Source organism: Filicampus tigris, chromosome 1 (assembly GCF_054856515.1).
Source record: "Filicampus tigris isolate MCC_2025a chromosome 1, RoL_Ftig_1.0, whole genome shotgun sequence".
Taxonomy (NCBI): domain Eukaryota; kingdom Metazoa; phylum Chordata; class Actinopteri; order Syngnathiformes; family Syngnathidae; genus Filicampus; species Filicampus tigris.
The window spans coordinates 31,233,165-31,245,814 of NC_141217.1; the positions used below are offsets into that span (position 1 = coordinate 31,233,165).

At 39.9% G+C, this 12,650-nt stretch overlaps 1 protein-coding gene and 1 non-coding gene across 2 annotated transcripts; one reads left to right on the forward strand and one right to left on the reverse strand.

Annotated features, from left to right (window-relative positions):
* Nucleotides 1-442: 442 nt before the first annotated feature.
* Nucleotides 443-514, reverse strand: trnae-cuc (transfer RNA glutamic acid (anticodon CUC)). The gene has a single exon. It is a non-coding gene; the product is annotated as a tRNA-Glu (tRNA).
* Nucleotides 515-757: 243 nt separating this feature from the next.
* ppdpfa (pancreatic progenitor cell differentiation and proliferation factor a) lies at nt 758-6,157 on the forward strand. The gene is made up of 5 exons (XM_086032167.1): nt 758-942; nt 3,955-4,063; nt 5,109-5,186; nt 5,277-5,349; nt 5,769-6,157. Exons 2-5 carry the CDS (start codon nt 4,009-4,011, stop codon nt 5,920-5,922), a joined length of 360 nt encoding a protein of 119 aa, XP_085888293.1. The 5' UTR covers nt 758-942; nt 3,955-4,008; the 3' UTR covers nt 5,923-6,157.
* Nucleotides 6,158-12,650: the final 6,493 nt, after the last annotated feature.

Below are 12,650 nucleotides of genomic sequence, written 5' to 3' on the forward strand. Positions count from 1 at the left end.
CCTTTCACACTCAAAGAGCTATTTCGACCCGGGTTCCATGGAAAAGCAAGCACTGGGAGACGCAAACACTTTCTGACATTAACTTCCCAAAACGCCAGGTTTGTTTGAGTTCCCAGGCACCGCTTCATTCAAGTTGTATAATACCTTAGATTGCTATTGAACACTCATGTCACATATTACTACCTCCAAAATACTGTTACTTAGTTTTCCATCCTGTGTGTTTTAAATGGACAGTTATACTGGGCCTTTGGGTATTTATTTGGGTTTTCCATTGACAGAAGTTTATAGATACAGACACAGTGGTCTCTGACTTTTTTATTCAGTTGTATGTTCAGTGAACATTTTGCCGACTTGGTGTCATCGTCTTAACGGCGACCCGATCTAAAGATTAGCACTTAAAAACAGACAAGTTTAACACCACTGCTCCATATAAAAACGTTTGTTCCCTGACCGGGAATCGAACCCGGGCCGCGGCGGTGAGAGCGCCGAATCCTAACCACTAGACCACCAGGGACTTGACGATACGTGATACGATTATAAATTTCAAAGATTTTTAACTGCTAAAGGCTTATTCTAGTGTGTATATGTTCGATTTGGCGTCCAAAGGTAATTTTAGGCCGAAGTCGTCCGGTCGACAGAGACTGCTTATTGAGAAAAGCGTGTTCTTTCGGTCCTATGACGTCAGCATGTTCCCACTCGTGCACCACGGTCACGTTCCACAGCACGCCACACCTCAGTCCCCGCCCACCCACAGCCCCCGGAGCCCCTGAGCGATTAAAAGCGGCCTGTCCGCCCTTGTCCGCCAGTGTCCGCCGTCAAGCCAGCGACCGAGAGGGGCCAACACCACCGTCGTCATCCATCCACAAATGGGCCGTTAATACCACTGAGAAGCTCTCCGCTATCCGAACCTTCGGCCAACAACAGCAGCATTCCGAACCGAAGGTAAGTCTCACAAGCAACGACCCCAACTGTTGTTTACGATGCCCCAGACGTGACATTGGGGACGTGGGGGGAACAAGAAACACAATTGTGCCCTTAAAATCGGTGGAACGGACGAACAAAATGCTCATTTGTTGTTTCAGTATATCAACCGTGAGCAACTTGGATGTCTGGTAAGAAATTGGTGCGCAATTTTTCTAAAACGTACAGTGCGTCGTCTATAAGGTCGGATATTGAGAACGTAGCTCTGTTAAAATAATATTAAAAAAAAAAAAAAAAAAGATTCCTTGCAATGGCAGGCTTTTCAGAATGCCTTTGTAGCTCATTCCCAGCCTGAAATCACATTATGTCACAATATCAGTCCATTGTTTTCAGCTTCACCCCGACGTTTTCGTTTCTATCCCATTTGTTTACCAAACTGTCCAGTTCGGCGACTTGGTAGCCACACAGTATATCTTGTGCACTTTATATCTATTTTGTGTGCGTGTTATACGCACGGTGCTAGTAGATTATAGAACGTCGTGGCCACAAATGAGCCTTTCACTATCTATCTATCTATCTATCTATCTATCTATCTATCTATCTATCTATCTATCTATCTGTACTGTATAGCTCTCTCCCTCTTTTTATATGTATATATATGTATATATTTATACATACATACATACATACATACATATGCTGTCTTGTTTGTGTTTAGTGGACAGTACAGCGTGTACTCACCTCCTTCAAATCCCCACCAAAGCCATCTGCTTCTCATGTTCAGTTAAGCTGCACCTCCTTCATCTGCTCCTTAAGACCCCGATCTGGCCTTCAAGTTAAAATACTGCCTCTCATTTATGTTTGCCTGGGAAGAAACCCAGACCCCACTCCCCCAAAACAAACAAACAAACAAACAAAAAACTTCATTAGTAGGGTTGCAAAAGGGGATGAAATTCCTGGAAGTTTACAGGTGAATTTGCGATTTTGGAACCATTCCAAATTGGAAATGTTTCATGGAAATTAACAGTTTGGAAATTAATTACATGCATACATTTTTAAATTTGATCTTTAAAAACTATTAAGCCGACAATGGTATATTGGTTATTGTATGCAATAAATGTTTTTGCAGTAACAGGAAAACAACAACAAATGTGAAGTCCGAATGGAATCTACAGCATTTTAATACCAAAAATCGACAAGTTCTAAATACTTAATTTGTTTAAACATGTAAACCCAAGTCAACTGAGTAAATCCATTTCTTTGGCAAGAATTATTAGCAACTTGTTTATAACGAGTGTTCATAACAAATTGCCAAAAAGTAAGTTAGTTCAACGCAATACGTCTGAGTAATATGAATGTTTGTGTTTACAGTGTAGTGTAGTGGAAAAGTATCTCATTCAGGTGAAAATATCAACATTTTTGTTTTGTAATAAGCAGACATCCATGCAATACGTGCATTACAGCAATTTATTTGCTCTTTTTTTTCCTCACTTCCCTTGAGCGGCGGTGTATCTTCACGTACGTATCGTAACTTACATTCTGTCCTGAAAGGCAAAGTCGAAAAAAGTCAACCAAGTGAACACTCGTAACTCAATAAACTCATAAATTGGGGCACTTGTTAAATTCACAATACTATTGTACTTGCGTGAAATCTGCTTGTTTTAGTTAGAAAAATTCCGTTTTTTATAATGTACTCCCATAAACCTCCATGGAAATGTTCCAATTTTGAAAATCTAGTCTGGTCGAGTGCCGCCATTGAATCCATAACCCTGCAACCCCGCAGTTTGGCATTGTGTCACACGTGCTGGAGGAGGAAGGAAACCGGATTCCCACAAGCAGCTGTCTCGTGTCTATATACATATAAATATACATACATTATATTTGTGTGTGTGTATATACTGTATAAACACACACTAAACACGGACATGCTCTGGAGTGCAGCACAAATTGCACGTGGCCTTGAATATCATATAAGCAGTAGGGAAACATTTCCCTTGTACTGTACAATGAAACTCTTACTTTGCTGTATTACCCGTATTAATAATATAGAAACAACTACTGATTAATTGGCAGAATGGCTTTGTAGTTCAATTCAACCCCTCCAAAAAGAAAATAATAATAAAATTAAAAAAAAATGTTGCCTATTTTTTTTCTCTCTTGTAAAGTTCAATAAATACTTGGGCCAAAGTCACGTAAAACAAGTAAAGAAATGGTTTTCAAATTGACCAAAACTGTTGTTTTATTCATTTTTTGAATTAATTGGCTGATTAGTTGTTAATGTTATTCTGCGAAATATCACAATCGACGTTGCCCAAAAAAAACAAAAACAAAAAATCCATCATGGTCGGTCCCTAGGAAAAAACACAAAGTTACAAATACAAGAGCAGCATTGAGGATGAATTTTTGGTATTTAAATCTAGTCAAGGGGAAAAATGCATCCTGAACTTTATTCCTTTTAGTGTTAAGTACGTTTTTTGCCTTTACAACTAACGATTAGGTGAACAAATCTTTTGAACGATTCTTTTTGATGATCGTAATGATTCAGTTCACTTATATCTTGCATCGTGCATTTTTTATCCCCTTGATATTAAACAACAAAGGTGAATCGTACTACAAAGCAGAAAACAAAAATACAAATTGAGACGTAACAGTAGAAAAGCAGGGATTTTAAAGTGGCGGCATGTGAGAAGTGCAACGGAAAAATCGGATCTATACAGTACATGTAAGGTAATTATTACACCGCTGCTATAACAAGCCATCTGAGAAGAGAAGATGTGGCAAAGTCTTGCTTTGTTCCATTTATTTTATTCTTTAACCAGCTAAGGCAGTTGAGATCCGTTTCTTATTTACAATGCCGACCTAGAGGCAACTATGTGTTCAGTGTCTTGCCCAAGGGCACTTTGACAGAAGACAGTCGGAGCCGGGACTCGAACCGGCCGCCCTTCGATCACTGGCTGACCCGTTCTATCACAGCTGCCCCAAATCCGTCCTCTGAATACACTGCGGATTCAAGTTTTCCCTTCTCACCCTCAGGTCCTCCGGTTTTCACCCATCCTTGAAGCTTTTTTCCACTTGAAGTCGGAGAAGATGGCAGCAATTCCATCAAGCGGCTCCCTCATCGCCACTCATGATTACTACAGAAGTAAGTCGCGGGCCGTCAGGAATATCTCACTCGTTTTTACTGTATTCCACATACACTAAAACTGAGACTGCCACCCATCAGGAGATTTATACGGTCACTGCCTATATTAACAGTTCAAACCGTAACTATACAGCAAACTGCGTTCACAAAAGAGTTTCATGTCATTTGCCAACCTATCTTACAAAATTACCTTTAAAAATAATGTTTACAGAGGATTGGATTTCGAAAAAATGCGCCTGTACATGCACATGGTGCAAAGACTCTCCCTAATTTCCACCAATAATCCAGGATACACTTGGCTCATCCCCGAACATACAAAAATGTATCACTTCAACATAACTTCCTTGACACCCATTACTACTTTTCTATTAGCCAGGGCTCTGGTGCCATCCTGTGGCGTTTTAGAGCACTATAGATGGTGTTTTTCAACTAATTGTTTCACAGGGGAAAAATTGTGAACGCAGTAAAGATGTAAAAATTATTCAATTAATCGACTACTAATTGATTGTCAAATTAATTGCCAATTTAATAATTGATTAATTGTAGAGAGATCTTTAACGTTAACTTTTCTTTAACTTTTAAGATTGTCCAAGTCCTCAGAATTTCACCCCGTCGACAGTAAATTGATCTTTTGTGTTCTCCCCAAATAAGACGTTTGCAAACAGCGATCGACATTTTTGCAGCTATTCTCACATTCTCTGAACCAGTAACTCAATCACAATGAATTGGCTTTTATGCGTTTTCTTCACAGTCAATTTGAAATAATGTCCTGTTTTTCAGTAAAGGGGTGGAAATTAAAAAGGTTTTTTTTAAATCCGATGAATAATTGATTTCTCTGGAAAATAATCAACAGATTAATTGATTAAGAGAATCGTTATTTGCAGCCCTAGTTTGAAAAAACATTAACAGTGTTTTTATTTTAAAAAGTATGTTTTAACAAGTTAAAATGTGAGAAGGGTATAAAAAAAATGGTACTCGCGAACAGCGGCTAGATGAGGTTCACATTTTGTCGTGCCCAATGAAAGTGAATGCGTGTGCTTTGCAGGGCGCATCGGGTCCACCTCCAGCAGCAGCTCGTGTAGCAGCGCCGAGTACTCGGGAGAGGTCATTCCACACCACCCTGGTATGTAGCACAAAGACCCATCTCGCGTTCTCTCGTCGTCGTCGTCGTTTTCGCAGACGTCCTTTTAAGTGTCGCATGTGCACCCCACAGGACTTCCAAGACAAGATTCTGGCCACTGGTGGACCTCCTTTTTCTTTGCAAAACCCGGAACCGAAACCCAAAAGTAAGCTCAAGCGTACGCAAATATGATTTGTCAAACCTGAGACGAATGCGGTTGGCTGATCTTTGCGGTTTGAAATAATTATCTATTTTATTATTACATGCTTGCACATCAGTGGAATGTAGTAAACAGATGTAGTGTTTTTAAAATCCACTTCCTTTCATTGAAAAAATGCATTCGCTTACCAAATTGTCATCATGCGCAACCAATGGACATTTAAAGGCCTCTTTTTTTTCCACTGCACCTAAAATGCGAAACCTTTTAAACATGGCGGTCTCGACCACTTGTAGACCAACAGCATGTGCAATCTGGTAGTGAGTTAACACTTAATTTTGGATCTTAGTTTTCGTCGATTTTTTTAATTTATTTATTTATTTATTTAACTGTGGCGCTCATCTATTGCTTTGGTTGTTTGCGTGCAGAAACGGAAGCTACACAGTGGCCAACGGTCAGGTGACCTGCATCGCCAGGGAAATGCTTCTGAAGCGACAGCTCAGCGAAAGCGGCGACGTGGGCAAGTTTGAGTTCCCGAGCCCGCCCCCGCTGGCCTCCTCCTCCTCCTCCTCTTCCTCGTAGAGGCCCCTCACCCTCATCTTCCTCACTGCCAACTTGCCATCACGGTCCAGATGGAGATGGTGGCGGTGAAGATGGCTCGCTTTTTCAGTAAATAGATAACCTTTTTGTTTTTGCCTGTATAGTTTTATTTGTACGATGACCAAAACAAAAAAAACAAAAAAAACAACAACACGTTTTTCATCTATTTCTCCTTGTGAATGACCATTGCTGATAAAAATAAAAAGCCAAAATGACAGTTTTGCTCTCCAGACTTTCTTGTCGCCTGCATTTGAAGCTCTTGAGCTGCATGACCTCAGCAGTGCACTTGTTTCATAACACAAGAAGCCTTGTGAGGTGTGGCTACATCGATTGGCTATAATCCATTGTGATTACATAACGCGCCACCTCATCACAAATGTAGGTCAGAGAGAAAACGATCCGCTCTGAAGTGGAGGGAGGCAGCTGCAAGACAGTTGTGGTCACAAGGAAGTCCTGCTACCGTTCCAGTAGTCGGAATAGTGGCCTGCGATCAAAATGAGTTTGACATCCCCCGACTTACAGTAAGGTCTTGGCTGTCGGAAAATGCTGACAGCAAACAGAATTGAAGCAAAATTAACGATGTCTTGTGATAAAACTGCCTGAAACAATAACAACATTCACACGTGCACAATCCCATCTGGAAAACATGCAAACGCCACGCAGGAAGCCTGCACTTATAGAAGCGACCGTCATTTTAGGTTGCGAAATTCTCGTGTTAATGTAAACTTCCAAAAACCAAAAATACAAATGAAAGAGTAGACAAAATATCAATTTATTCCTGAAGCAATATAAACAAGAGAAAAGTATTCATGCAAACTGGGGCTAATGGACAAGGAATGACTTTCCATGATCTGTTTTTTTCTTTCCAGTGCACAAAATCGAACATAGGACTTCGGAGTAATCAATCACAGGTCAGCTGTTACAAACAGTACTCCCTAATCATATTACAGATAAGATTGTTTAAAGTTCACACCAACAAACGAAAAAAAAAAAACACAATCAACCGGTGGTTGAAAAGGACTCCCGTACCTCTCGTGGCCAATCCCAAGACTGCAATCAAGCAGAGCCATCAATCAGCTGGTCCCAACTGCTCACGTACACGGGGGCTGGGGGGGGGTGGTTCTCCGAAAAAACAAAACAATCGTAAAAAGATTGGGTCATCACAAGCTGGAAAGTGCTTTAAATTGTTTTGTGCACTTGACTTACCTTTTGTTGCTTCCCATCACTGCCCATGGACAATTTTGAGCAGTGATCCTCAGCAAAAATGGCAATTCGATGTTTCGAGAAATCGAATGAACTTCATAGTTTGTTAGCTGGGTGGTGAAAGAATTTGTGGTCACAGTACAAGAAGGCTCGCTCACTTGCTGCCGTATTTACTGTTTTTCTTTTGATTCGTTTGAATTCATTGGCTAGATGCTGTTTTTTTTTTCATTCAAATATATTTACTTGAATTGTGACTTTGTTTAGCGACGGACTATGGTGCATTTCCACATACAGAACACATGTGGTATGGTTAGGAGAAGAAATTTGTCATAAAACTGAGGAACATCTCTGTGGTGAAGTTTTCTAAAAAAAATAAAATTAAAAAAAATCAGCATCAAGATTTAATTTCATTTTGTGCGAGTGTTGAATTTTACTACATTAATTTTGTCCATGCAGTTACATGTTAAGCCTTTTTCTGTTTCAGTAAAGTGCTCTGGCACTTAGCATGTGTACTTACTGTATCTTTCAAAAAGTGATACGAAGTATACAGTAAATTTCCATTTAGCAGAGAAAAAAAACGCACACGTGCGACGAAGACTCTCCGTACAGTATCTTCCACTAACAACCCAGGCTAATCTTAGCTCCTCCTTGACAAATAAAGATTTTTTTTATTCAATATGTAATATTGAATAATATTTAAGTATAATAATATTTAAGTCAATATGTATCTCTTTGACCTACTTCTTTGACACCAATTGCTACTTTCCTGTTAGACTAGTCTTTGATGGCATCTTAAGCTATTTCAGAACGAACACAGAAACTAAATCCATTTTTTTTCAGACAGTAGCTGAAGATAGGTTACACAGAAACTGTACCTATATTTTCAGAGGCTATTTTTAAAGAGGAAGTCAGCCCAAACATGTTTTTTTAAGAATATGTTCTATGCAGGCCCACGAGTTGAAACACGTCATTCTGATTAATATTGTGTTTGTGGAAGATGAGTTAAGCAGCAAAATCCGCCCGTTTTTAGCCATCTCAGGGGGCAGCCATTTTGTCACAAATGCTCAAGTAACGACCAATCACGGCTCGGCTTCGGAAAGCAGGTGAGCTGTGATTGGTTGTTACCTGAGCCAGGAGCAACTGTGATGTCATTTTCAGTCGACAGAAATTACAAAATGGCCGCCCCCTGAGATGGATAAAAACAGGTGGATTAACTGTTATTTCCCAAACACAATATTTATCTGAATGCCTTGTTTCAACTAGTGGGCCTGCCTAGAACATATTCTTGAAAAAAATATCTTTGGGTTGACTTCCCCTTTAAGCTATACATTCGCTTTATTGTTTTTCACTTCTATAAAAGTGGGTCACGACTGAGCAAAAATAGCAACGTGCATGTCCAAAGACGACAACAGTCGCTGCTATAGAGGCTTGGCTTAACCTACAGTATATTTCTCATGCATGCTTTTGGAATGTGGCAGGACGCCAGAGTACTTAAAGTAAACCCACGAAAACATATGCGCAAGCTACACAGCAAAGCCAGAGCAAAGATTTGAATCCACAACCTCAGAACTGTGAGGTAGACATTTTAACCACTAATCTAATGCACTGCGACTCATTTGTGAAAACATTTCTTGGAAAAAAACGAACATTGGGCAACCAGATAAAGCAAACAGGATAACAAAGTCTGCTCTCAGTCTGCTCTCAGTCCTATGCTCTATTTTGGGACGAACAAAACTGAGATAAAAAAAAAAAAAACACGATTCGATCCAAGAAAAAACAGTCCGGTATCAGCGAGGTCAAACGGGAATCTCCCGTCTCTCAACACAGCCCGAGAGGGAAGAGGGGGCGTGGTCTTAAGAGTTTTCTAGGGGAAAGTTCACAAGGCACCACACGATCGGATAACAACAACCCAGCTGAGCATTGGAAAATAAAACAAGTGTTCCTGGTTGCAAGAAATCCAGTGAAATGCAGGAAAAAAATAATCGCAGCTGGCCTTCTTTCTCTTTTTGTGACTGTTCTACACATTTGGGTGAGTTAGAGTAGATGCTCTCAAACGTTTGACACCAAATACCACCAACTTTGGTACCAAAAGCACCACTGTAAACGACAAACGTTAAAAAACAGTCATGTAGCAGGCTCATCTAAACAACAGTTTTTTTTTTTAAAGGTATGTTCCTTGTTTGTATTACTGTAACATTATGCACAGTTTTAGCATGAATTAAAACATTACACTGCTCTTAACTGGCTGTATGCATTGCTACAAACATTCAAATGCTTATGATTGTATTTCATGTATTAAATTTGTATTCAATTTTATTTGTATTTCATTCAGGGATTCTTCCACATATCAATTGAGGGAGCCTGCGTATCACACTTTGTGAATCACTGAGACAATATTTATGAACCCTTTCATGTCTGATTAAAAGTTTTTTTGTGTATTCTCATTGGGCAAACTTGTGCTTGCTCTGAAAAAAAAATTGTTCTGATAAAGAATCATTCTCTATCAGAACAAAACAAATAGTTGAAAACCAAGTAGTTTCTCCCTGCCGTGGAAATGCATGCAGTTGACTTCACACCCCCACCTTTCCCGGTTGTTCTTGAGTCACTTCTAGTGTTTTGTAATTCAACCAACTGTTGCAATTCACTGCTAAAGGGTAAGAAAAAATAAAAACACTCTGAAACCAGTTATTCAATATCAAATATGGCATTTCTATTACATCCTCAAGTTGATCTTTAAAACTGGCAAATGGGCCAGGCTATCCATACATGAGGCAATTTAGTAATAATAACAATAAAGGATGAAAACAATAGAAAAGGGATGCACGTATGACCACCGTCCCTCACATTAACCCAAAAATGTCTTGGTTGGCTTTTAAACATGTCTTCATCATGCTGTTCACATTTTCAATACCGAGCCCAAGACCACACCTAATAACTGATCAACAGTAGCTCAACATTGCAAAGTTTGAAACAGGAAGTGACCTCTGTGAGCTCAGAGTGTGTTCAGCAGGTTATAACAGCAAGGACTGCATGGAAGAGTCACTGAAAGGAGTACAGCGGACATCCTTGGTCATTTTCACGAATCGAACTTTGCTGTCGAGCAGCAAATTGTGCAAAAAGTAGTGAAACACTCAACAGTTGGACAAAAAAGTTAAATGTCAAATTAGGTTCACCTGTAAAGGTAACAGTGCATTTGGGTTCACCGGGAATATTCACCCAAAAGTGAATACAGTAGTCACAACTTTTTGTGAGAAGTGTCTGCAACACAATACTGTAATTAAAGTATTTCACATTGTTCACATAATTTTTTTTTTTTCTGTCTTCTGCTAACAAGCCAATAATTAAATACAAGCGACCGTCTCCGCAAGTGGATTAGTGTACAACAACAGACTGGCGGACCATTTGAATATTGCAGATTTAAAAATGGCCCTATCACAGCCCACACCTGTGCGCCCACCAGCCCTCCACCAACGACCTCCATCGCAGCTCGGACTCCCCATCCATTCCCAAACGGGACACGAGATAGATCTTTAACCAACAAAAGATCAATATAATACCCAAGAAAATACTGTTTATTTTGCTTAATGGCCAGTCTACGTTCACACTGCAGCTCAAGTCACATTTTTTTTTCGCTCATTTGCAAGACGTGTCGTATTTTCAAATACGACCTGGGCCTCTTGGAGGCGGATTTAAATCAGATATGTATGTCAAGCGTCTGCAGTATAAGCGTTCATCCGCACACATTCGACCCAAACATCATCAAAAGCCCGATATTTCCTCCGCGCGGTCAGCGAGAGTTTGCTTGGCAGACGGCTGACATCATCCATCTGCCTCCATTCATCCATCATCTGCAAAATTGAGTTTGAGTTGTTGTCCTACCCGTTGTTTGACTTTGATTTAATTCCACTTAAAACATGAAGCACGAAGTGGACATTTGTGGTGATAGTAGTAATTCAGCCATGCAGACGCTTCATTTATTTTGCTCGGCAATCACGTGACGTCATTTTTAGTAGATTCTCCATTAAATGAGGAGATGGAGGAGCTTCGCCTCATATCCATAAATTATATGTACCTCTTCCCGTATCGCTACTCCGGCGATATGAGATGATAAAATGATCCCCTGCACGTGGGACTATATTTACTTATGTTAACGTTGCGCCACGTGACGTTTTTTTTTTTTTGGGTGCATATCACTCAACGTTATGCCTTGTGCACATGCGTGTCACATCACAAACGTGTTGCGTTCACATTAGAAGTTGCATTTGTGAACAAGTAGATAAACAGATCAGATTTAACCAAAAAAATAAATAAATAATCTGAATGGGGCCCTGCGGTGTGAACGTAATCTTCAGCTCTTGAGCTGCTCCAACTACCAGAGACAAATTCTCTCTGTGTTTTAACTTAATCAGCCAATGAAGATTCTGATTCTTTAAGCACTTCAAGTCACATGCTTGCTAGCACATCCTTGTGGACATGTCACTAACAGCTTGAAAATTAAGAAATGAAATCATTTTTCATGGCGAAAACAAAGAGCGGGACAATTCAGAGGGAAGTTGTCACATGATATGTACAATTGGATCAGTGTTTTATTTGTTCTTAAACCTGGTTTACGGGAAAAAAAAAAGCGTGATCAGCCCTGGCCAGTGAGGTATCTGGGCTAAAGGTAGCTGGTCGGCAACACGGCCTGCCACTGGAAAAACAAGTAGAGGGGATCCAGGCATTGCTGCTTCCTTATCAGAAGTTAGTCACTTATTTAATGACTTTTGATATTCTATATGTTTGTCCTTTCAGGGTTGTCCTGTTTTTAGCTCTGCCTATTTGATGGGCCCCATGCGCTGACTCACCTCGTGTGCGTGTCCAGAAGTCTCTCTGACACACACAAGTTGACAGTATAAACACAGTGGAGTGGTTGAAGGTCCCCTCGCCCCCCCCCCCCCCCCCCCACACCAACCAAGCAGACCGTCTCAGCAACCGGCGGTTAAAATTAGCTTCACCCTGACCTGATGCATGTAACAGTGCAATGCCCCAGCAGTCAAACTTTAGAGAACAGAAAGCGACGTTGAGCTGAGGCATACGGACTCGTACGGATTAAACTCTGAATTAATATACTGGTTGTTAAAGCTAAGATGCTGTTATATATCTTGCTCACTATAATTGTTATGTAAAGAGTTTATTGTTTTGTATAAGGTGCATTCTTTAGTACAGTGTAACTTGTGTATGAACTATATTATGAACAGGTCAATGACACGGAAAGTTAAGAGAATATTATGGCTATAGTTTTGCTATTTAAATATGGTATTGCGACAAGAAAGTGTATTGCAAATTGGAATAATGTATCTATAGTAGTAATACATATTATTTTACATATAGAAGGTGGATATGAATCTTCCTACAGAGTTTTGATATATTAATAATGAAATAGAGATAAAGGGTTACAAGGTTAAATTTGTAGAGCACATTTTACTCTAAAAAGACTGTACTTTATTTGGTCCCGGTCTAAACAGAGT

Bases quoted from the DNA above. Each gene is read 5' to 3' on its own strand.
- ppdpfa (XM_086032167.1), top strand. From the start codon at position 4,009: ATGGCAGCAATTCCATCAAGCGGCTCCCTCATCGCCACTCATGATTAC. The intron at 4,064-5,108 runs GTAAGTCGCGGG...TGTGCTTTGCAG, and splicing joins CACTCATGATTACTACAGAA to GGCGCATCGGGTCCACCTCC. The intron at 5,187-5,276 runs GTATGTAGCACA...TGCACCCCACAG, and splicing joins GGTCATTCCACACCACCCTG to GACTTCCAAGACAAGATTCT.